The sequence below is a fragment of the Fukomys damarensis genome, unplaced genomic scaffold (genome assembly GCF_012274545.1).
Source record: "Fukomys damarensis isolate Sample0158 unplaced genomic scaffold, DMR_v1.0_HiC HiC_scaffold_15, whole genome shotgun sequence".
In the NCBI taxonomy this organism is placed as follows: Eukaryota; Metazoa; Chordata; class Mammalia; order Rodentia; family Bathyergidae; genus Fukomys; species Fukomys damarensis.
In genome coordinates, this window is record NW_022900927.1 from 5201298 (window position 1) to 5225755 (window position 24458).

The following is a 24458-nucleotide window of genomic DNA, read 5'->3' on the forward strand; positions in this document are numbered from 1 at the left end:
CGCGGGCTGCCGGGGCGCTGGCCGGGCCCTAGGACTCGGAGGCCTCCCGGCGACTCGGATGCGGAGCCTGCTCACCCAAGATCAAAGCCACCGGTGCTCTCTTTGTGTCCGCTCGGGATTCACCGCCTTGGGGCTGTCCATGGAAACCTAAACTGCTGGAACCCGAGGCAGAGAACCTCCCTTTGGCTTCTTGCTTTTTTTCGTGGGGGGGGAGGGTGGCCACTCCGACCTGGATTTACCGTTTTTGGCCCCCCTAAGCCCCCCCGTGCGGGGGGCGGCTGTGATCGCTGTGGCGGTTGGAGGTCGGGGAGCGGCCCGGGCTCTGGCCATGTTCTCGGATGAGGATTTCTGGATCGCCCTGTGAAGAGGTGAGTGAAGTCCGCCTGGCCAGGGCCAAGAAAGGGTTGGACTGGGGGCCCAGCCAGATGGACTATCTTGGCCGGTGCTGGCCTTTAGGTTGGAGAAGGGGGTGCCAGAGCTGAGGAGGGTTCCTTTGGCAGGGTCTGTCAAGGGAACCGGAGCCAGTCGCCAGGTCAGACCAGAGGCCTGGTGCCTTGGGGTGTGCCTCTTTAAAGACTAGGGGTTCAGGGAACCACGGAGTTTGGGAACCTGTCCAGGCAGCTTCCCTGCTTGTTTATTTTTGAGTTGAGGGGAGTTCGACTAAAGTAGGACCCAGGCCCTCGTGCCAGCGCCAGTCCTAGGCGGCTGCTTCTTCCCCCAGGGTTCCTGTGGGCCTTGGGACAGAACAACTTGGGATGAGGGGGAGGTTGCCACTGCTAGGTCAGACTTACTGCCAGGTTGGACTTTAAGGTTATTTCTTCCCCGGGCAGACATTCAGAGTAGTCTCTGGGAAACTCAAGGAACCCTAGATCTTTCACCAGGCCTCCTTTCTCTGAGCAAAGGAGAGGGGGTGTGGAAACTGACTAGTGTGTGGTCAAGGGGGTGGCTGGGCAAGAAGGAGGCGGGGCTGGGGGCAGCTCTGGCCCTGCTGTTCAACTTTAAACTACCCCTGCTTGCCAAAGTGACCCCGGTGAGGCCTAGTGCTGTCTTAGCCTGCCTTGCCTCCCCTCCTCTCGGGATGGACATAATCTCCAGGGGATTATAGAGGAGGCTGTTGAGATTTGTTCCTGCCTATGTGGGCTGCAAAAAAATGGCTTTTGTCTCCCGCTCTCTGGGTTTGGTGTGGCTGCCCATGAGTCCGTGGCCAATCCTGGAGGCCCCTCTCAGACCTAACTCTTTTCTGGCCAGGGAATGTTAACTGATTCTCAGATCCTGTCCCAGCCCTGCAGAGTAGGGTGGCCTGTACCTTTTTGGAGGAGAAAAGATAGATTCCCCAGCTCTTTTTTGCTGGCAGTCCAGCCCTGGCAGGAGGTGCTGGGGAGAAGGGGTGTGTATGTTCCAGCAGGAGGGATGTAGCATGAGCTTCATGTCTCAGCCTCTGGGCCCTGGGCTGGGACAGCCCCCTTCACACCTGTCATGCTGCCCAGCAGGGATTTGGCTGGTGCATTTTGCTGCCTCACCCCACCCCCTCCAACATACATGTGCTAGATCTCCTTGAGTCTGGTCTTGGAAAGGGAAAAGTGGGGGGTTTGCCCTTGAAAGATTTCTGGGAGGTGAGAGGTGGCACAGAGGTGGTGGAGTGAGGTGAGCTGTCAACTGTGCTCTTTGCTCTTTCCTTCTGTTAGAGGGTCCCTCTTTTGTCTGTCCCCAAACAACTTCCTTAGGTGGAATTGCACCTTGTTAGCTAGGAAGACCCAAGGATAGTGTGAAGGGTCTGCAGGGCAGTGTTGCTTGCCATTTGGATCCTTCCTGAAGGGCTGACCCAACCTGGGGGTGGAAAGAGGTGTGGTTTGATTCTCAGGCTGGGAACCAGGAAGTCCTGAATCCCACTGAAGAGCTGTTCACTCAAGGGCCTGCTTTAGCTTTTCGCCTGTCCAAGTCTCCATTTCTCCCTTGGCTGGGAAAATGGGAGTAAAAACTATTGGTGTGGAATTAATGCAGGGAGGAGAGAGGGTTGAGATAAATCTCTGCCTTCTTTGCTGCTGTTTTGGGGCTCTTGCATGTAGAACTAAGGGTTGTTGGTACAATTTTACTCCCTGGATCAGAAGAAGCCTGGTCAGGCACTAGCCCCGTTCAGATCTAGGGAAAACCCACTGGTGTATATGTGTATCTGTGTGCACTGGCTGAGAATGATGAGATGGTGGGGGTGGGGGCTTAACTTCTGCCTTTACTTGTTTTGAAGCATTGAAGGGCTTAATAGTGGGATTTGGCATTGGGGTACAGATGCTAAACTGTGGGGGTGCGAAATAGGGACTGAAGTTCAGGCTTTTTGGAGTTTCCTCTAGATTATTTTTGGTACAGCTTGGAGGATACTTTCTTGCTTCTTAATCTCTCATCTTCCATGGCTCCATGAATGGGGCTGTGACTGGTGGCTATTGGTACTCTGTTCCCCACGGCTGGATGAGGATGGTTTCTGTACATTCTTGGACAGTGCTAGTTTTACAAGCCTTGAGAAGACTGTGCTCGGGGGAGGGCAGAGGAATTTGTCCCTCTGGCCTTGTGTGAGGTGGTTCTCCTCCTACCCATTGTGTTATCACTGTTGCTTTTTATTTCTTGCTGTTTGTGACTCCTTTGGCCTCAACTTTGAGAACAGAGCTCTTAGAGGATCTTTGGGGGCATGTGGTAGTTAAGATACAGCAAGATGCAACGTTTAGAAAACTTTGAGGCCCCTTTGGACTTTCTGGGTGTGGTCAGGCCTTGAATGGCTGAATAAGAAGAGGGTTCTGGCTATTGCTCTGACCACCAGCTCTACTTCCCATAGGTAGTTTCTAAGGGCCTCTCAGAGTTCTACAGAAGCTTTGTTGTGAGCTGGCCAGATGACCCACCCTTTCTTTTTAGATGTGGTTATTTGGCAGGGTTGGGTAAGAGAGATGGCTTGGGAATGGTCCTGACAGGAATCTAGTGATGCTTTAATGTTCCCTGTTTAATAGATTATGAGTGTTAGGGAGAAGCAAAATAATGTCCTTTCCTGTGACATGACAGGAGAGGGTATTGGCAACATCTGGAAATAAAGTGTGAGCTCAGGGAAGGAGGACTGATACTTTTGGTAATTAGAGAATTGATTTACCAATCCTGGGCACCTTTGAGGGTTCCCATATCATTCAGCCTCAAGTAGCTGACTGTGGTGTTTGCCTTTCAGTTCGAGAGGATAAGGTTGTCCTCACTAAAGTTGCTGTGGACACTGTTGTTAAGAGGAGTGGAAAATGTGGGAGATAAATTTCTCAAACTTTTATTATTTACAGTCCTTTCTTAGGGATTTCTATCACCCCACCATCACTTTCTATCACCATATTCTAGAAATGTTACATACTTTCATTTTCCAATTAAGAAAGGGGCCTATCCTTCTCACTAACGGCTGCTAGTACATAATTCTTATCACTTTTCTTATGTTTCCCTTCCTATTCCTCATTTCTATAATTGTTCTTTACTCTTTTCTGTTTTTGTACTATGCTTATATTCCTCAGAGATGAAGAGAAATATATTCAAGTGTTTAAAGGCTCAACTTTTTTTAGGCATAACTTTAGTGTGTTTCATTTGACTCTGGTCAAATGCTGGCATGTCTGTGAAGGGGGACAAGGGACCGTTATTCCCTCCGCCCATGTGTGTGGAAACCTTGCTTGACGGAAGAGGAAGGAAGCTACTTTGCTGTGTCCTGCCCCATTTAGACCTCCTCCAAGTGGCAGTGTGCTTCCTGAGACTACAACTCCCAGCATGCTTTGCCTCAGGCCTGGCTACACATGCTCAGTAACTCTTAAGGCCCACTTCTGTTAACTACTAGGGACTTCAGAGGAGGAAGGGCAGTTGGCATTGCTAAGGGCAACGACCTGAGGCCTTCAGGGTGGGTGAGAACCAGGGCTGATACAGAGTCAGGGCCAGGAGCAGGCGGGAGCTCTAAATGAGGACATTTGGGTGGAAATTGGGATTTCTTCTGTTGTGATTGAGATGTCCTAGTTGAAACTAGTGGGAGTTGGGGAGATCCATCCACAGCTAGTCTTTAGTTCTAGTAGTGTTTTTGTTGTTGCTGTTGTTTTGTTTGTTTGTTTGTTTGTTTTTCCAAGACCCTAGGACTCTGCTTCAGGGAGAGATATTTTTTTGTCTGGACTGAGATTTCCTGGGTCATGATTACTTCTGTCTGAATTGGCTCTTACAAGCCTCTAGGATGTTAACTGAGGAAAAATATCCAGGACAGGAAATAGGTCCCATCAGAAAGCAGGGGCTTAGAGATCAGGCAAAGGGTGGTACTAGATGTAAAGTAGAAGTGCATCTTAGTTGGATTCTATTGCCCTAGGAACTGTTATGGAGGGTAGAAGTGAGGAAGTGAAGTAGATCCCTGAGAATCCAGAGTGGGAGAAGAGGCTATATATTTATCTGGTAAAGAACTGGGCAGTGATAAGGATCAGGGAGGATAACTTTCTTTGCCATTAATATGGGAGTTTGTAGGTAAGGCTTGGCTCTGATGTCTGTAGGGTCTGATACTGTTGGCTGACTTCTTCTAGGATTCTGGGAAAAGAGCTTATTGGAGAAACATATTGGACATACAGATATCTCTTGGCACCAACAGGTCTCCCCGAGAGGGCCCTGCCCAGTCGGAGAGAGGGATGGACAGCCAGAAGCAGCCTGGTGAGGATAAAGATTCAGAACCGGCAGGTAAGTAGAACCAATTCTGTCTTTGCTGATGGCTTTTGGCTCTTCATGGGCAATCTTATATTTCTGGTCCTGGTGCAAGGAAGTGAGTTAAGTCTGTGTAATAGATAGGTAAGTGAAGAATGTTGTTCTTGGAGACAAAGGGTTTTGGATAATCTCATAAGTTTGGTACGTGGACTTAGTAGTAAATCAGGCTGATACATGCTTCTCTATCTGCTCATTTAGCTGATGGACCTGTGGCCTCTGAGGATCCAGGTGCTCCTGAGCCAGACCTTCCTAACCCACATGTGGGGGAAGTCTGTGACCCCAGTTCTGGGAGTACCAGGCTTCAGGAGCCTCCCCAGAACTTCAGGTAACTCACTTGGAAGAAATGGGAACATATGGGCACATGAGGATTTGATTTGAAAGTCTAGGGCTTCAAGGAAGAGGATTTAGAAGTATGGATGTGCAAAGTCATAGGGTTGGCAGTGCTGATGCTTGTGTGTCCACAGCGGGGGTCCGGTGCGGCGTTGTGCTCTCTGTAACTGCGGGGAGCCCAGTCTTCATGGGCAACGGGAACTACGGCGCTTTGAGTTGCCATTTGATTGGCCCCGGTCTCCAGTGGTGGCCCCTGGCGGGAATGCAGGGCCCAATGAGGCAGTGCTGCCCAGTGAGGACCTGTCACAAATTGGTTTCCCTGAGGGCCTTACACCTGCCCACCTAGGAGAACCTGGAGGTAAGTGACAGGAGGTGGGGGAAAGACATCAGGTAGGGGCTGGGTCATCCTGAGCTGGCTGTCACCTTGTTAACTGCTCTCTATTTCTTCTTCTCACCTGAAAAGGGTCCTGCTGGGCACATCATTGGTGTGCTGCATGGTCAGCAGGTGTGTGGGGACAGGAGGGCCCAGAACTATGTGGTGTGGACAAGGCCATCTTCTCAGGGATCTCACAGGTAGGGCCAAGGCCAGGGGATTGCACAGGTGAAGGCAGGGCTGGGCTTGCTGAGGATGGGCAGGGCTAGTGGGCTTCTGAGAGTTGGGGTAGGATGAGAAAGACTGGGCATACTGGGGCAGAGCCTAAATCGTTTCTCTGGAAAAAGCTGGCTGGCACTGAGGCTTTGTCTTCATCTTTGGCAGCGCTGTTCCCACTGCACCAGGCTCGGTGCCTCCATCCCTTGCCGCTCACCTGGATGTCCACGGCTTTACCATTTCCCCTGCGCGACTGCCAGTGGTTCCTTCTTATCCATGAAAACACTGCAGCTGTTATGCCCAGAGCACAGTGAGGGAGCTGCACACCTGGGTGCGAAGTCCTATCCTTTGGATGTAGGGCAAATGAGAGGCCGAGTGTGCCTTGAAATTTGGTACTCTGCAGAGCACTTGTCAAAATCTATAATTGTATCCTGTCAGTCTGCCCTGCTAAATTAGATGTGAACTTTGTAAGTGCAGGGGCTTTCCTATCTCATTTTCCATAGTGTGTGTGATACCTAGAATAGTACCTGGCATATACCAGAGAGGCACTCAGTACTCTGTAACTATTTGTTATTTGTTTATTCTGTGTTCACAGAGTACCTGTTAGGTATATGGTACTGTCCCTAGTTGTGCCAGAAATCCCTAGCTAATCTGTGCTGTCTGTCCCTTCCCACTGCAGAGGAGGCTAGCTGTGCAGTATGTGAGGGGCCAGGGGAGTTGTGTGACTTGTTCTTCTGTACCAGCTGTGGGCATCACTATCATGGGGCCTGCTTGGACACTGCTCTGACTGCCCGCAAACGTGCTGGTTGGCAGTGCCCTGAATGCAAAGTGTGCCAAGCCTGCAGGTAAGAATAAGAGGGCAGGAGGGAAGCCTTAGGTGAAGCAGCACAGGTTAGAGTTGAAAATGGAGGTGGGGGAGCGAGGACCCTGTAATGTACTCTGTGCCCTGCAGGAAACCTGGGAATGACTCTAAGATGTTGGTCTGTGAGACATGTGACAAAGGGTACCATACCTTCTGCTTAAAACCACCCATGGAGGAACTGCCTGCTCACTCCTGGAAGTGTAAGGTGAGTGTCTCCTGATTCTGCCTCCTGTAAGCACCCTGAGTTTCCCTGCATTGACCAGTCCTCTGCTCTTCGTCTGATCAATGCTGGTTTTGCCCACTTCTTTCTACTAGGCATGCCGGGTATGCCGGGCCTGTGGGACAGGCTCATCAGAGCTGAATCCCAACTCTGAGTGGTTTGAGAACTACTCGCTCTGTCACCACTGCCACAAAGCCCAGGAAGGTCAGCCTGTCAGTTCTGTTGCTGAGCAGCATCCCTCTGCCTGTAGCAAGTAAGTAGTGTAACTGGTTGAGATACAAATGGGGGTCAGAAGGACTGAGGTTGGCTGGGACTTTTAGAGGAGAGCTCTAAAGTGGGCAGTACAATCATGGCTCACCCCAGGTTACTCTGTAGCTGTTGTTAACTCATGAGTGCCACAGTGCCTGCTCCCCTGTACCCTCTGCAGATTTTCACCCCCAGAGCCTGGCGATATCCCCACTGATGGGCCTGATGCTCTGTACGTTGCATGCCAAGGGCAGCCAAAGGGTGGGCACGTGACCTCTATGCAACCCAAGGAACCGGGGCCCCTGCAATGTGAAGCCAAACCACTAGGTGAGTAGGGTTTAAGGGTCCTTGAAATTAATCCCTTTTTATTCTCTGGCAAAAGACAGCTTTGCTTTGCCTCAGACTTGCACTTTTTGTGGAATAGAGCTGAGCTTGGTAGGACTATAGTGTGTTATGTCTGCAGGGAGAGCAGGGGCCCAAGCTGAGCCCCAGTCGGAGGCCCCACTAAATGAGGAGATGCCACTGCTACCCCTGCCTGAGGAGTCGCCCCTGTCCCCACCACCTGAGGAATCACCCACATCCCCGCCACCTGAGGCCTCACGCCTGTCCCCGCCGCCTGAGGAGTCACCTGCATCCCCACCACCTGAGGCATCATGCTTGTCCCCGCTACCTGAAGAGTCACCCCTCTCTCCACCGCCTGAGGAGTCTCCTCTGTCACCCCCACCTGAATCATCAGCTTTTTCTCCCCTGGAGGAGTCTCCCTTCTCTCCTCCAAGAGAGTCACCTGTGTCTCCTGCACTTGAGACGCCCCTGTCCCCGCCACCAGAGACAACACCCCTGTCTCCACCATTTGAGGAGTCTCCCCTATCTCCTCCTCCTGAGGAATTGCCCACTTCTCCACCACCTGAAGCATCTCGTGTGTCTCCACCACCTGAGGAGTCGCCTATGTCCCCTCCGCCTGAAGAGTCGCCCATGTCTCCACCACCTGAGGCATCTCGCCTGTACCCACCATTTGAAGAGTCTCCTCTGTCCCCTCCACCTGAGGAGTCTCCTTTGTCTCCACCTCCTGAGGCATCACGCCTGTCCCCACCCCCTGAAGACTCACCCATGTCCCCCCCACCTGAAGACTCACCCATGTCCCCCCCACCTGAGGTGTCACGGCTGTCTCCACCCCCTGAGGAATCTCCTCTGTCTCCACCCCCTGAGGAATCTCCCACGTCACCTCCACCTGAAGCTTCACGCCTATCCCCACCACCTGAGGACTCTCCCACATCCCCGCCGTCTGAAGACTCACCTGCTTCGCCACCACCGGAGGACTCACTCATGTCCCTACCGCTGGAGGAGTCACCCCTTTCACCACTGCCTGAGGAGCCCCAACTCTGCCCCCAGCCTGAGGAGCCACGCCTGTCCCCCCAGCCTGAGGAGCCCCAACTCTGCCCCCAGCCTGAGGAGCCACGCCTGTCCCCCCAGCCTGAGGATCCCCTACACTGCACCCAGCCTGAGGAGATGCACCTGTCTTCAAGGTCTGAGGAGGCATGCCTGTCCTCTGTGCTTGAGGAGCCAAGTCTGTCCTCTCAGCCTGAGGAGCTACACTTGTCCCCTGTGCCTGAGGAACCACACTTGTCCCCCCAGCCTGAGGAATTACATCTATCCCCTCAGTCTAAGGAGCCCCACTTGTCCCCCATGCCTGAGGAGCCATGCCTGTCCCCCAGGCCTGAGTTACCACGTGGGTCCCCTCAGCCTGAAGAGCCTCCTGAGGCACCAGGCCAGTGCCCCCCACCTGAGGAGTTGCCCTTGTTCCCCCAACCTGGGGAGCTACCCTTATCCCCTTTGCTTGGAGAGCCGGCCCTGTCTGAGCCTGGGGAACCACCTCTATCTGCTCTGCCTGAGGAGCTGCCCTTGTCTCCATCAGGAGAGCCATCCTTGTCACCTCAGCTGATGCCACCAGGTAAGGGGATATTGGTGCCTCCTTTCCCTGGGACAATCTTAACTCTATGGTACATGTAATCTAAGAGCCCTTTTTTTTCTCTTCCCCTCAGATCCTCTTCCTCCTCCACTTTCACCCATTATCCCAGCTGCGGCCCCACCAGCTCTGTCTCCTTTGGGGGAGTTAGAGTACCCCTTTGGTGCCAAAGGGGACAGTGACCCTGAGTCACCACTGGCTGCCCCCATCCTAGAGACACCCATCAGCCCTCCTCCGGAAGCTAACTGCACTGACCCTGAGCCTGTGCCCCCGATGATCCTTCCCCCATCTCCGGGTTCCCCAGAGGAACCTGCTTCTCCCATCCTGATGGAGCCCCTCCCCCCACAGTGTTCTCCACTCCTTCAGCATTCCTTACCTCCCCCAAACGCCTCTCCTTCCCACCGCTCCCCTCCTGCTCTGCCACTGTCTGTTCCCTCCCCATTGAGTCCTATGGGGAAGGAAGTGGAGGTCTCAGATGAAGCTGAGCCACATGAGATGGAGACTGAAAAAGGCCCAGAACCTGAATGCCCAGCCTTGGAACCCAGTGCCACCAGCCCTCTTCCCTCCCCTATGGGGGATCTATCTTGTCCTGCCCCCAGCCCTGCCCCAGCCCTGGATGACTTCTCTGGCTTGGAGGAAGACATGGCTCCTCTTGATGGGACTGATGCTCCTGGTTCACAGCCGGAGGCTGGACAGACCCCTGGCAGCTTGGCTAGTGAATTTAAAGGTTCCCCTGTGCTCCTTGACCCAGAGGAGCTGGCCCCTGTGACCCCTATGGAGGTCTATGGCCCGGAATGCAAGCAGGCAGAGCAGGGCTCACCCTGTGAGGAGCAGGAGGAGGCCCGTGCACCAGTGGCCCCCATGCCACCTACTCTCATCAAGTCCGACATTGTAAATGAGATCTCTAATCTGAGCCAGGGTGATGCCAGTGCCAGTTTTCCTGGTTCAGAGCCCCTGCTGGGTTCTCCTGACCCCGAGGGGGGTGGCTCTCTATCCATGGAGCTGGGGGTATCTACAGATGTTAGTCCAGTCCGAGATGAGGGCTCCCTGCGGCTCTGTACTGACTCACTGCCAGAGACTGATGACTCACTGCTGTGTGATGCTGGGACAGCTATCAGCGGAGGCAAAGCTGAGGGGGACAAGGGGCGGCGGCGCAGCTCCCCAGCCCGTTCCCGAATCAAACAGGTAAGGAGCTGTCTAGCTCTTGGATGTGTTCCAGGTTATGTGAGAAGTATAGTTGTGATACCTTCACACTTGCTTTACTGAATCCGACACTGGCAGAGGTCCTCTAGTCCAACTTTTCACTTTATTAAGGTGAATGCTGATACATGGAGAAGGCAAACGATTTACCCAGGTTTTAGTCATTTGGAAGTAGGACCAGAAACTTGGGTCTTACTCAAAGTCACTATTTTTTCTCCTTGTACTACTTAGACTTCTCTCTCTTCTTGGAGGGGAGAATGGGCCTAGGGCTGGAACCCCGCTTGTCGATGATATTTGGGGGCTTGCTTTCTTCCCCTGTGATGAGTGGGACTCTTGGACTTCATAACCTGTCATACTCTGTCCATCTCCTCTTTTACCTCCCAGCCTGAGGACCCAACACACTGGATCTTGACTTGCTTTTGTAATCCTTCTCTTCCCTCACCCAGGGTCGCAGCAGTAGTTTCCCAGGAAGACGCCGGCCTCGTGGAGGAGCACATGGAGGACGCGGGAGGGGACGGGCCCGGCTAAAATCAACCACTTCTTCCATTGAGACTCTGGTAGTAAGGAGAGGCCTCTCATTCTCCCTAGAATGTTTTACCTGGCCCCTTCAAAATTAAACATCCTTTGAATACTGCCGGTTGACTGCATGCTTGCTAGCCTAGGGCAGTGATAGTAAACCTTTTAGGCTTTCAGTGATACAAACAGCCCGCTGCAGTGTGCATGCCATAGGATCATCACCACTGGCCTAGGGCCTATCTGGCCAAGTTTATGCTCCTGTCTGCTTGGCTTTCAGGCTTCTCTGACATCTCTGCCATTGAACTGAGACCTAGTTTGGAAGTTGGGGTTTTCTTCTGTCTCATAATGCTGGAGTCAGCCCTTTATGTCAGCCAGGGGTTCATACCTCCTTCCCCCATACCAAAGAAGAAGCAGGTTAGTTGTGTCATATTCATCTTCCTCATTTTCCACAACTCTCTGTTTATAAGGTGGCTGATATCGATAGCTCTCCCAGTAAGGAGGAGGAAGAAGATGACGACGACACCATGCAAAATACTGTGGTTCTCTTCTCCAACACGGACAAATTTGTTCTAATGCAGGTACCATACTTGGGGTAGACAGGATCTCAGTACATAGTTTGGGCTGGCCTTGAACTCACTATGTAGCCCAGGCTGCCCTCAAACTTGCAGTGGTCCTCCTGCCTCAGCCTCTGAAGTGCTGGTATTACAGGCATGTGCTACCACGCCTAGCTTCAACCATTCCTTACCCCATCTTATCTTCCTGTAATTTCTTCTTCCTTTGCCTAAGCAAGTTACCATTGGGTGAGCAGGATCTGCAAGGGAAGCTTATTTCCTGTGGGTTGAATAAGTGAAGCAGATCCCGTGCTCTGAACAGGCCTTTTAAATGTCTTAATACTGTGGGATGGGCTTCTAACTTCCTGCTGCCCCTGTCTCAGATTAGTGTTGTAGTTGGCTGGGACTAGGTAAGACGAAGAGGCCTGGTTGGACATTGAAGTTTCTGTTTCCCCAGGACATGTGTGTAGTATGTGGCAGCTTTGGTCGGGGAGCAGAGGGCCACCTCCTGGCTTGTTCACAGTGCTCTCAGTGCTATCACCCTTACTGTGTCAACAGCAAGGTAAGTTCAGGGCTGCAGAGGTGTAGGATGGGGAACAGGGTCAGTTTTTCCTTTTGGTTTGTGCGTATTTTTGGAGTTTTGTTGTTGTTTTCCTGTCCTTGCCTGTCCTCCAGTTCTTTCTTACCCTATGCCTCCTTCCTGGTCACACTATTTTTTTTTTTTTTTTTAATGTACCGGGAATCGAATTCAGTTACATAAAATCTGCTTGCCAGACAGGTGCTCCACTGCTATGCTACATCCCTGATGCTACACTATCTCTTAAAGTGGCCACTGTTCCTGGAAGTTGTTCATCAGTCAGCAGTAGTTGTCAAACTTATCTCAAGGAAAAGTACTTGGAACATGGCAGGCTTTATAGTTTCTTTGTGGTAGAACAAAACCTGCTGGTAAATGGCCTGCCTTGCAAGCGCAAGGACCAGAGTTCAACCAAAAAAAAAAAAGAACAAAACCTGCTGGTATAATTCAGTCCATCACATAAATACTGACAACTTTTATCAATAGAAAACACAGTATAGTTTGGAGATAGAACATAAAACCATTAGTACAAAGAGAATGCACTGTTTTTGACCTAAGCATGATTTAGGGTTTTAGGTTTTGTGTTTTTTTGAGGGGGTGGGTACCAGGGATCAAACTCAGGTCGTTGCGCTTGCAAGGCGGATGGCGGGACCACTGAGCCAAATCCCTGGCCCCCTAGGGTTTTTAATAATACTAATTTATGATTTAATTCACTGCTATTTACTAACTTGTATTAGTAGTGAGTTCTAAATGCCCAAGAAAAATTGGGAGTACAACCTAATTCTGTCCACAGTCTTCTTTGGGGCTTGGCTAGTGAACAGTTGGTATTCCACTTTGGTATAAAGGCCGTGGTGCTGGGCTTGGTGGTGCACACCTATGATCCCAGCACTGGGGAGGCTGAGGCAGGAGGATTGCCATGAGTTCACGGCCAGCCTGAACTACATGGTGAGACTCTTTCTCAACCCTGCTCCAAAAAAACTCCATATAAGTCAACAGCTAGTGAGGCTGTTCTCTGTTGGCAGAGGTTCCTGACAGCTATTGTTTTGGGGGTGAGAGTGCTCTGTCTAAGCTTCTCTAATTGGGTGGAGGTGGCCTGTGCACTGAGGTTTCTCCATCCTTAACTGTTTAAGTCTTCTTCCCCACTCACACCCTGAGGAATTGTATCTGTTGCACCAGATCACCAAGGTGATGCTGCTGAAGGGCTGGCGTTGTGTGGAGTGTATCGTGTGCGAGGTGTGCGGCCAGGCCTCCGACCCTTCACGCCTGCTGCTTTGTGATGACTGTGACATCAGCTACCACACATACTGCCTGGACCCCCCACTACTCACTGTGCCCAAGGGTGGCTGGAAGTGCAAGTGGTAAGGAGACTTGGTCTTCCAAGGAGCCTGGGGCCTGGCACACAAGCCTGAGGTGTTAGAGTGAATGTGATACAGAATACGAGACAGGCTGCATTTGGGAGGCTGGGCTGCTCATCTGGCTTTCAGAGGGAGTGCCTCTGGATGCTTTGGTGAGGTGAGGCGCTAAGGGTTTTTCTCTCTTGCTCCTACCAGGTGCGTGTCTTGTATGCAGTGTGGGGCTGCCTCTCCTGGCTTCCACTGTGAGTGGCAGAATAGTTACACGCACTGTGGGCCTTGTGCTAGCCTGGTGACCTGTCCTATCTGTCATGCTCCATATGTGGAAGAGGACTTGCTGATCCAGTGCCGCCACTGTGAACGGTGAGAATGTCCCATCCCCTTATATCAGCCCTGCTTCCCTGTGTCAGCCTGGTGTTGCCTGCCTGCTCATCCCATCTGCATTTTCCCAGGTGGATGCATGCTGGCTGTGAGAGCCTCTTCACCGAGGATGATGTGGAGCAGGCGGCCGATGAAGGCTTTGACTGTGTTTCCTGCCAGCCCTATGTGGTAAAGCCTGTGGGTGAGTACGAGTGCTGGGAAGGGCAAGGAAGAGACAAGGTAAGTGTGTCTTGCTTTTGGACAGTCCCCTAAGTTATCTTTCAATTATCCTTCCTACAGTACCAGTTGCCCCTCCAGAATTGGTGCCTATGAAGATGAAAGAGCCAGGTGAGACACCAGAAGTTTGAATGCCAGAGCCAGATAAGATACATTGTCTGTCTACCTCCAACCCCCCTCCTTCATCTCTTCATTTTAAGAAGAGGAAACTAAGATCCAGGGAGGTTGAGTGACCTGCCCAAGGTCACCTAGTAAATTAGTGGCAGAATTATGACTAGATCCAAGGTCTCCAGTTTTCTAGACATTGCACTTTTCAGGAGTCAGTATTGCCTCTCGATTGCCAGATGTGCAAAAAGCACAACTTTTCTCAGGGAAGGAGATTGGGGCCATCTCCTCCATTATGACATGGGTATTCCTGGCATCTGGGGCACTGTGTGCCACCTTTTTTAGCAAGTAGGAGCCCTCCATGCACCTGACAGAATCTATTTGGTGAACCTAGGTTTAATCCTAAGCACAGCCAGGCTTGTGTAGTAGTTGTTCCCTTTCTGAATTCCCTGGGTCACTGATGGAGAACTGAGGTCTCTATCCCTTGGTGGACTGCTTTTTCCCAGCCCTTAGACCCCAAGCTGGATTTCCTCTGTTACTACTTTTGTCTCATCTGGGAACGAAGGTTGAAACTTGTGAGTTCTGGTTTTCTTGGGGCCTCTATCCTGGCGTCACATGGTCTTTTTCCTTGTCCAGAGCCCCAGTACTTTCGCTTTGAGGGAGTATGGCTGACAGAAACTGGCATGGCTGTGCTGCGTAACCTGACCATGTCACCACTGCACAAGCGACGCCAGCGGCGAGGACGGTTGGGCCTCCCAGGCGAGGCGGGACTGGAGGGTTCGGAGCCCTCAGATGCCCTTGGCCCTGATGACAAGAAGGATGGGGACCTGGATGCTGATGAGCTGCTCAAGGGTGAAGGTTGGACTGGGGAACGTAGGGAGAGGGGCAGTAGTGGGCAGGTACCTGTGGAAATTGGGATTTGGGTGGGGGCTGCATTTCCATTCTCAGTCACCCTCCAGCGCTGCTGGTCTTGTCCAGGCAGCCTAAGGCAAGGTACTGAGCAATTTGCACAGCAAGCTGACAAGGGTGAAAGGGCCCACACCCCTGATTCTTTCTCTTATGTCACCACATGCAGGTGGAGTGGAGCACATGGAGTGTGAGATTAAACTGGAGGGCCCTGCTAGCCCTGAAGTGGAACCTGGCAAAGAAGAGACTGAAGAAAGCAAAAAACGCAAGCGCAAACCTTATCGGCCTGGTAAGGCCCTGGCATGGGGAGATGGGTGGTGAAGGGCAGCTCACCACGTCCCCAGTGGCTTCTCATCCTCAGATCCACCTCCTCATAGGTATTGGTGGTTTCATGGTGCGACAGCGGAAATCCCATACACGTGTGAAAAAGGGGCCTGCTGCACAGGCGGAGGTGTTGAGTGGGGATGGGCAGCCCGACGAGGGTGAGACGGGTGAGGGCACCGATGGGGCCTGGGAGAAGGTGGGGATCACAGCATCCATAGAGCAATGCCAGGGAGGACTGGGCTGGGAGCCCACTGCAAGGGCCAAGAGAACAGCAGCCCCGGCTGGTTTGGGGGAGAGAGTAACAGTGTTGCTTGGTGGAATTGGGTGCAGCATGCCCAGTACTCCAGAGACCCTTAGCTCTCCACACTATTCTGTCCACAGTGATGCCTACTGATCTGCCTGCAGAGGGCTCCATGGAACAGGGCCTCGTTGATGGGGATGAGAAGAAGAAGCAACAGCGGCGGGGACGCAAGAAGAGCAAACTAGAGGACATGTTCCCTGCTTACCTGCAGGTGAGTCTCGGATTCTGAGGGGTGAAGGAGATGTCTGTATCTACAGGGCAACAAGAAGCTTTTCTCCTGACTCCTTCCTCAGGAAGCCTTCTTTGGGAAGGAGCTGCTGGACCTGAGCCGGAAAGCCCTTTTTGCAGTTGGGATGGGCCGACCAAGCTTTGCACTAGGAACCCCAAAAACCCGGGGAGATGGAGGCTCAGAAAGAAAGGAGCTCCCCATCTCACAGAAAGGTTAGTGATGCCTGACTTTCTTGCTCATACTGGCAAGGGTGTCTGGTGCAGAAGGGGTGGTCTCCAGGTATCTGGGGTGGGCCAAGGGCCCTGATCTGTGGAACTGTGGACCTGCTGGGCATCAGGTATAGGCCTTCTCTGATCAGAATGGGGACTGTTGCTTTTAGGAGATGATGGTCCAGATGTTGCAGAAGAAGAATCCCGTGGCCTGGAGAGCATGGCTGATACACCAGGTGAGGGTGTGCCCCGTCTTTCAGTCTGCTCTGCCCTGAGCATTGTCAGGTTTAGAGACTGGAAACTTCCATGGTTCAGGGTGGTAAGGGTGGTACCTTCATACCTCATGGCCTTGGCTGATGGGTTTCTTTTGGCAATTGCAGGACCTGAGGATGGGGGTGTAAAGGCATCCCCAGTGCCCAGTGACCCTGAGAAACCAGGCACCCCAGGTGAAGGGATGCTTAGCTCTGACTTAGATAGGATTCCTACAGAAGGTGAGATTTACAAAGGTCTTCTTCATGTACAAGGGTCCTCCATTGGCAAAGAAGAGGATCCTACGTGTGGGGCTGCTCTGTATAGCTTCTCTAGTGGGAAATCTGGTGGTGAGGAGCAAGGAAAGGTTGTTCCTTTCCTGGATGTGAACAGTGTAGACCTGTGGTTTGACTTGTACCTCTCAGTCTTCCAGTAGTGTCCTTTATCATTTTCTAACAGAACTGCCCAAAATGGAGTCCAAGGACTTGCAGCAGCTCTTCAAGGATGTCCTGGGCTCTGAACGAGAGCAGCATCTGGGCTGTGGAACCCCTGGCCTAGAAGGCAGCCGTACACCGCTGCAGAGGCCCTTTCTCCAAGGTGAGGTGGTGGGGGAAGTAATTTGAAGACTGTCATAGCCAGGCTTGCCCTAGGCCAAGCTTTTTCTGATCCTGTCCCTCTTATAGGTGGACTCCCTTTGGGCAATCTCCCTTCCAACAGCCCAATGGACTCCTACCCGGGCCTCTGCCAGTCTCCATTCCTGGATTCTAGGTTGGTATCTATGCTTAACCTCAGTGGGTAGTCACTGTTATCCTTTCCTTCCAGTAAGGCCTATACTTTGCCTCCCTTGGATGCATAGGCCACTGTAGTGATACTTCCCCCACTTGCCTCTCTTTGTTGGTGGCCCTCTGTGGGGCAGGCAGTGGCCTGAGGCTTTTTTGGGTGGGGCTTGGCATCCCTGCCCCCTGTGACTCTCTGCCCCTGCGCCCCAGGGAGCGCGGGGGCTTCTTTAGCCCAGAACCCGGTGAGCCAGACAGCCCCTGGACAGGCTCAGGGGGCACCACGCCCTCCACACCCACCACCCCCACGACGGAGGGTGAGGGCGACGGGCTCTCCTATAACCAGCGGAGCCTGCAGCGCTGGGAGAAGGACGAGGAGTTGGGTCAGCTCTCTACCATCTCACCTGTGCTCTATGCCAACATTAACTTTCCTAATCTCAAGCAAGATTACCCAGGTACCTTTGGGATGAGGGCAAGGGAAACAACCTGGCAGTCTGGCAGGTGGAGTCTCCTCTGACTCAGTCTCTGCCTCCAGACTGGTCTAGCCGTTGCAAACAAATCATGAAGCTCTGGAGAAAAGTTCCAGCTGCTGACAAAGCCCCCTACCTGGTGAGACAAAGAGCATGGCTAGCCTGGGAACCTAGGTGGAGGGAGATGTCTTGAGGGAGACATTGATCTCAGTCCCATCTCCTGCACCTTACTCCTCAAGGAACTGGGCCTGGGGGGCGCCATGAGTGGGGAATGTGAGTGAAGTTTTGAGGACCGGCTGGGCTGGAGACTAAATGCTAGGCCCTGTGTTGTGTCTTATGTCCCTCAGCAAAAGGCCAAAGATAACCGGGCAGCTCATCGCATCAACAAGGTGCAGAAGGTGAGTAGGTGATCCATCAGTGTCCTATAGTGGGCGGCCCATCTAGGGTTGGGGGACCAGGGGCCTGTCCACAGCAGCCTGACTGCTCTGTGCCTGGTCTCCTCCTGTAGCAGGCTGAGAGCCAGATCAACAAGCAGACCAAGGTGGGCGACATAGCCCGTAAGACTGATCGACCGGCCCTCCATCTCCGCATTCCCCCCCAGCCAGGGGCACTGGGCAGTCCGCTCCCTGCTGCGGCCCCCACCATTTTCATTGGCAGCCCCACCACCCCCGCCGGCTTGTCTACCTCTGCGGATGGGTTCCTGAAGCCACCAGCGGGCACAGTGCCCGGCCCCGACTCCCCCGGTGAGCTCTTCCTCAAGCTCCCACCCCAGGTGCCCGCCCAAGTGCCTTCGCAGGACCCCTTTGGACTGGCCCCCGCCTACGCCCAGGAGCCCCGCTTCCCTGCGGCACCACCCACCTGTCCTCCCTATCCAAGTCCAGCTGGGGCCCCTGCGCAGCCCCCGATGCTGGGTGCCTCATCTCGTCCTGGGACTGGCCAGTCAGGGGAGTTCCACACCACTCCTCCTGGCACCCCCCGACACCAGCCCTCCACGCCTGACCTCTTCCTCAAGCCCCGCTGTCCCTCCCTGGACAACTTGGCTGTGCCTGAGAGCCCAGGGGTGGCAGGGGGCAAGGCTTCCGAGCCTCTGCTCTCACCACCAGCTTTCGGGGAGACCCGGAAGGCCTTGGAGGTGAAGAAGGAAGAGCTTGGGGCATCCTCTCCCAGCTATGGGCCCTCAAACCTAGGTTTTGTGGACTCACCCTCTTCAGGCCCCCACCTGGGTGGCCTGGAGTTAAAGGCACCTGATGTTTTCAAAGCCCCTTTGACCCCTCGGGCAACTCAGGTAGAGCCCCAGAGCCCAGGCCTGGGTCTTCGGCCCCAGGAACCACCCCCCGCCCAGGCTTTGGCCCCCTCCCCTCCCAGCCACCCAGACATCTTTCGCCCAGGTCCTTACCCTGACCCCTATGCCCAGCCCCCACTGACCCCTCGGCCCCAGCCTCCACCCCCTGAGAGCTGCTGTGCCCTGCCCCCTCGCTCACTGCCTTCTGACCCTTTCTCCCGAGTTCCAGCCAGTCCTCAGTCCCAGTCCAGCTCCCAGTCCCCACTCACCCCTCGTCCTCTGTCTACCGAGGCTTTCTGCCCATCCCCTGTTACTCCTCGCTTCCAGTCCCCAGATCCCTATTCTCGCCCTCCCTCACGCCCTCAGTCCCGAGACCCATTTGCTCCGTTGCATAAGCCACCCCGACCCCAACCCCCTGAAGTTGCCTTTAAGCCTGGGTCTCTAGCCCACACTCCGTTGGGGGCTGGGGGCTTCCCAGCAGCACTGCCCTCGGGGCCAGTGGGTGAGCTCCATGCCAAGGTCCCTAGTGGACAGCCCCCCAATTTTGCCCGCTCCCCTGGGACAGGTGCATTTGTGGGCACTCCCTCTCCCATGCGTTTTACTTTCCCCCAGGGTGTAGGGGAACCTTCCCTAAAGCCCCCTGTCCCTCAGCCTGTTCTCCCTCCACCCCATGGGATCAACAGCCATTTTGGGCCCGGCCCCACCTTGGGCAAGCCTCAAAGCACAAACTACGCAGTAGCTACTGGGAACTTCCACCCATCGGGCAGCCCCCTGGGGCCCAGCAGTGGGTCCACAGGGGAGGGCTACGGGCTGTCCCCACTACGCCCTGCATCAGTTCTGCCACCGCCTGCACCCGATGGATCCCTCCCCTTCCTGTCCCATGGAGCCTCACAACGGGCAAGCATCACCTCTCCCGGTGAAAAGCGAGAAGACCCAGGGGCTGCAATGAGTAGCTCGTTGGCGGCACCTGAACTCCCAAGTACCCAGGACCCCGGCATGTCCAGCCTCAGTCAGACAGAGCTGGAGAAGCAACGACAGGTACGCGTTATCCTGGAACTGAGTCCTCATTTCTCCGCTAATTTCACCCTAGCCCCGTGATTGGAATAGAATGGCTTACTCCTCTTCACTGTTTTCTGTGCAGCGCCAGCGACTCCGGGAGCTACTGATTCGGCAGCAGATCCAGCGCAACACCCTTCGGCAGGAAAAGGAGACAGCTGCGGCAGCTGCAGGTGCCCTGGGACACCCAGGCAGCTGGGGGGCAGAGTCCAGCGGCCCTGCCTTTGAACAGCTGAGTAGAGGCCAGACTCCTTTCACTGGGACGCAGGTAGGTAGAGTGGCAAGGGGTGTTAGGGCCACGACACCAACAGTGGCCCCACCTTCACTCATTTCTTTTTTCTAGGACAAGAGCAGCCTAGTGGGGATACCCCCAAGCAAACTAGGTGGCCCAGTCTTGGGACCGGGGCCCTTCCCTAGTGATGACCGACTTTCGCGGCCGCCTCCACCAGCCACACCTTCCTCTATGGATGTGAATAGCCGGTGAGGCTCCAGCAAATTCCCTGGGAGTAAACCAAGGGGACAGATTTTGTCACCATGACATGCTGGCTTTGATTTTCCTCTCACGAATCCTCTGGCGTCACTCTTCCTCATTCCCCCCCGCTCACTGCTTTAATTCTGTCCTTCCTCACTGCCCCAAGTCCCCTTTTAGCTCTTCAGCCTAACTATATCTCACTGACAACTGTGTATTTTTCCAGGCAACTGGTAGGAGGCTCCCAGGCCTTCTATCAGCGAGTGCCCTATCCTGGATCCCTGCCCTTACAGCAGCAGCAACAGCAGCAACTATGGCAGCAGCAGCAGCAGCAACAGCAGCAGCAGGCAACAGCAGCAGCCTCCATGCGACTCACCATGTCTACTCGCTTTCCTTCAACTGCCGGATCTGAACTTGGCCGTCAAGCATTAAGTTCCCCCTTGGCAGGAATTCCCACCCGCCTGCCAGGTCCTGCTGAGCCAGTGCCTGGCCCATCTGGTCCTGCCCAGTTCATTGAATTGCGGCACAATGTTCAGAAAGGACTAGGACCTGGAGGGCCTCCGTTTCCTGGTCAGGGACCCCCGCAGAGGCCCCGTTTTTTCCCTGTAAATGAGGATGCCCACCGGCTGGCTCCTGAAGGGCTTCGGGGCCTGGCAGTATCAGGCCTTCCCCCACAGAAACCCCCGGCCCCGCCTGCTCCTGAATTGAACAATAGCCTCCATCCAACATCCCACACCAAGACTCCTGCATTGACAGCTGGCTTAGATCTGGTCACCCGGCCCCCCTCCAGCTCTGAGCTTGGCCGTCCCCCTGCCCTGGCCCTGGAAGCTGGGAAGTTACCCTGTGAGGATCCTGAGCTAGATGATGACTTTGATGCCCACAAGGCCCTAGAGGATGATGAAGAGCTTGCTCACCTGGGTCTAGGTGTGGATGTGGCCAAGGGTGATGATGAGCTGGGCACCCTGGAAAACCTGGAGACCAATGACCCCCACCTAGATGACCTGCTCAATGGAGATGAGTTTGACCTACTGGCGTACACTGACCCTGAGCTGGACACTGGGGACAAGAAGGACATCTTCAATGAGCACCTAAGGCTGGTGGAGTCGGCAAATGAGAAGGCTGAGCGGGAGGCCCTGCTTCGGGGGGTGGAGCCAGGACCCTTGGTCCCTGAGGAGCGCCCTCCCCCTGCCACTGATGCCTCTGAGCCTCGCCTGGCATCTGTGCTCCCTGAGGTGAAGCCCAAGGTGGAGGAAGGTGGACGCCACCCTTCCCCTTGCCAGTTCACCATTACCACCCCTAAGGTAGAGCCAGGACCTGCGGCTACTTCCCTTAGCCTGGGGCTAAAACCAGGACAGAATGTGCTGGGCAGTCGGGACACCCGGATGGGCACAGGGCCGTTTTCTGGCAGTGGGCACACAGTTGAGAAAGGTCCTTTTGGAGCCACAGGAGGACCACCAGCTCACCTGCTGACCCCCAGCCCACTAAGTGGCACAGGAGGATCCTCCCTGCTAGAGAAGTTTGAACTAGAGAGTGGAGCCTTGACCTTGCCTAGTGGACATGGAGCATCAGGGGATGAACTAGACAAGATGGAGAGCTCGCTGGTAGCCAGTGAGTTGCCCCTGCTTATTGAAGACCTGTTGGAACATGAGAAGAAGGAGCTACAGAAGAAACAGCAGCTTTCAGCCCAGCTACAGCCTGCCCAACAGCAACAACAGCAGCAGCCACAGCAGCAACAGCAACATTCCTTACTGTCCACAGCAGGCCCTGCCCAGGCAATCCCTTTACCACACGAGGGTTCTTCTCCCAGTTTGACTGGGCCCCAACAGCAACTTGCCCTGGGTCTTGGAGGTGCCCGACAGCCAGGTTTGGGCCAACCACTGATGTCCACCCAGCCTCCAGCTCATGCCCTCCAGCAGCGCCTGGCCCCAACCATGGCCATGGTGTCCAACCAAGGGCATATGCTGAGTGGGCAGCATGGGGGGCAGGCAGGCTTGGTGCCCCAGCAGAGCTCACAGCCAGTACTAGCACAGAAACCCATGGGCACCATGCCACCTTCTATGTGCATGAAGCCCCAGCAGCTGGCAGTGCAGCAGCAGCTGGCCAACAGCTTCTTCCCAGATACAGGTAACCTCAGCTACTGGCATGGTTGAGTTACTGAGGGGTGATTGATTTTACCTCCAAGTGGCATTGAGGCTAGGGCCCTAAGGTACGCCCTAGTAAAGGGAGATAGGACACAAGAGTTTTGATTAAGTGGTATAGTGGTGATGTAAGCAGAGGGCACTATTGCTTTTATGAAGGGAAGGAACAGTTCTTTGCATATAGGAAGCATTCTGATATATGAATTAATGAATGAAGCTTGATTAGCAAAGGTTTTGTGGCTGTGGCAAGGTTGAAAGTTCAGCACTCAGGTGTACAAGAAAAAGCAATCCAGATGAGTGAAAAAAGGTTGACTGAGGCTGTAGTGATAGGGAAACATGGGGTATGTTTGGAGAACAGTGAATGAAGTAGAAGTGAGTGGACACTACCATAATTGTGGAGAGGTAAATAGGACCATATTGAGGATAACCTCAACTTACAGCACATTTATTAATTACTGTTTGCCAGACAGTATGCTGAATGCTTTACAATCATTGTCATCACAGCAGACTCATTGAATAGGTACAATTACTGTGTTTGATTACAGAAGAGGAAACTGAGGTATGGAAGTTAAGTAATTTGTCTAAGATTACCCAGTGGTTTAGCAGAGGTTGAGCTGCACTCTAGTACTTCACTGCCTCAGAATTCTAGAATGTGTTTGGCTAGTCTTTTAGAAAGTGGTGAGTCAGTTAAGCTAGCTCTCTGAAGAGTGGAGATACATACAAAATGGATTATTTTAGAAAAATTTTGATGGTTGCTTCTCTTTATTTATTTGTATGTTTATTTTTTACCCAGCATCCTGGATTGACAGGACATTGGGTTCTAGGTGGTTTCTTTTGTGTCCCTAACAGCTCTAAGATTTTGCCATAGTACCCACATCTTGGACTCTTGAGTGTACTGGTTGCACTAAGACTACTTTGAAGACTTCTTTTTAGGTCATAAAACGTACTGATAATTCTTGTTACATACAGTCCTCTATAGCTCCAAGAGGTAGGCAGAGCAGGGGTGATCTTTATCAAACAGATAAACTGAGGCTTAGGTGAAGTAAATTGATCTGCTGACCCAACAAATATTTAGAGTCCCTTTTCCTAGCACTCTACAAGCAAAAACAGGATCATGTCAAACAAATAAACAAAAACAGGATCATGTCCTCTGAATAGCAGAGCTGTGTCACTAGGATGTTCAGTTCCTAGCTCAATGGTCTTTCTGCTGTGTCAGGTCATTGTTTTGCATGGGTTAGTGGAGGTTAGGGTGTGGAACAAAGAGCAGTCAGACGATGGGTCATTGACCTCCCCAAAACCCAGATCGTTTGGCTTTTCCCTTTCTAGACCTGGACAAATTTGCTGCAGAAGATATCATTGATCCCATTGCAAAGGCCAAGATGGTGGCTTTGAAAGGCATCAAGAAAGTGATGGCGCAGGGGAGCATTGGGGTAGCACCTGGTATGAACAGGTGAGTCTTTGGATTAAGGTAGAGTTGGCCTTTTTCTTTCCCAGTTTATCCCTTCCCTGTTGGGCTCCCTCACTGCTTGACTTGCCCTTTTGCCGTTTAACTTTGCCTTCACCAACACTTAACTCCTTCCTGCTTTGATGGACTCCAGGCAGCAAGTGTCACTGCTAGCCCAGAGGCTCTCTGGGGGACCTGGAGGTGATCTACAGAATCATGTGGCACCTGGGAGTGGCCAGGTAAGTTTTCAGGGAGAAGCATGAACTTGTGTTATGCTGTTGGTCCACTTTTCTTAAGGCCTAGTATGGAACAATGATCTTTTAGCGGTCTCTCTCATTGCAGGAGCGGAATGCCAGTGACCCCTCTCAGCCTCGCCCCAACCCACCCACTTTTGCCCAGGGAGTTATCAGTGAGTATGGGGCATAGAGGGAAGGTGCAAGGAAGTGGCTAGAGACCTATGGAGGGAAAGAGATTGGAGTTACCCTTTTGCAGGTTCTTACACCCTACTTCCTCTTCCAGATGAGGCAGACCAGCGGCAATATGAGGAGTGGCTATTTCACACTCAGCAGCTCCTGCAGATGCAATTGAAGGTGCTAGAGGAGCAGATTGGTGTGCACCGCAAGTCTCGGAAGGCTCTGTGTGCCAAGCAGCGCACTGCCAAAAAGGCAGGCCGTGAGTTCCCAGAAGCTGATGCTGAGAAGCTCAAGCTGGTTACAGAGCAGCAGAGCAAGATCCAGAAACAGTTGGATCAGGTGGGGAAAGCAAACTT

At 53.3% G+C, this 24458-nt stretch overlaps 1 protein-coding gene across 2 annotated transcripts in view; it reads left to right on the top strand.

Moving 5' to 3' along the window:
- Positions 1-6: 6 nt before the first annotated feature.
- Kmt2d (lysine methyltransferase 2D) overlaps positions 7-24458 on the top strand; it is a 38186-nt gene continuing 13734 nt past the window's right edge. Inside the window, exons 1-39 of one of the 2 annotated variants that reach the window (XM_010623599.2) lie at positions 7-368; positions 4622-4707; positions 4930-5056; positions 5196-5419; positions 5525-5634; positions 5819-5981; positions 6330-6495; positions 6603-6717; positions 6828-6985; positions 7160-7305; positions 7442-8926; positions 9018-10126; positions 10588-10701; positions 11125-11235; positions 11666-11770; positions 12959-13140; positions 13333-13497; positions 13587-13696; positions 13795-13842; positions 14473-14694; positions 14912-15031; positions 15120-15224; positions 15448-15578; positions 15661-15808; positions 15976-16041; positions 16186-16296; positions 16514-16651; positions 16738-16822; positions 17044-17285; positions 17366-17439; positions 17648-17698; positions 17809-19620; positions 19724-19906; positions 19982-20118; positions 20334-22231; positions 23572-23695; positions 23844-23928; positions 24032-24098; positions 24209-24441. In XM_010623599.2, coding sequence (XP_010621901.1) covers positions 4659-4707; positions 4930-5056; positions 5196-5419; positions 5525-5634; positions 5819-5981; positions 6330-6495; positions 6603-6717; positions 6828-6985; positions 7160-7305; positions 7442-8926; positions 9018-10126; positions 10588-10701; positions 11125-11235; positions 11666-11770; positions 12959-13140; positions 13333-13497; positions 13587-13696; positions 13795-13842; positions 14473-14694; positions 14912-15031; positions 15120-15224; positions 15448-15578; positions 15661-15808; positions 15976-16041; positions 16186-16296; positions 16514-16651; positions 16738-16822; positions 17044-17285; positions 17366-17439; positions 17648-17698; positions 17809-19620; positions 19724-19906; positions 19982-20118; positions 20334-22231; positions 23572-23695; positions 23844-23928; positions 24032-24098; positions 24209-24441 — 10719 coding nt within the window. In that variant the 5' untranslated portion in view covers positions 7-368; positions 4622-4658. The remainder of the gene's footprint in view (positions 369-4621; positions 4708-4929; positions 5057-5195; positions 5420-5524; positions 5635-5818; positions 5982-6329; positions 6496-6602; positions 6718-6827; positions 6986-7159; positions 7306-7441; positions 8927-9017; positions 10127-10587; positions 10702-11124; positions 11236-11665; positions 11771-12958; positions 13141-13332; positions 13498-13586; positions 13697-13794; positions 13843-14472; positions 14695-14911; positions 15032-15119; positions 15225-15447; positions 15579-15660; positions 15809-15975; positions 16042-16185; positions 16297-16513; positions 16652-16737; positions 16823-17043; positions 17286-17365; positions 17440-17647; positions 17699-17808; positions 19621-19723; positions 19907-19981; positions 20119-20333; positions 22232-23571; positions 23696-23843; positions 23929-24031; positions 24099-24208; positions 24442-24458) is intronic. The other variant, XM_010623602.2, reaches the window with a different exon arrangement.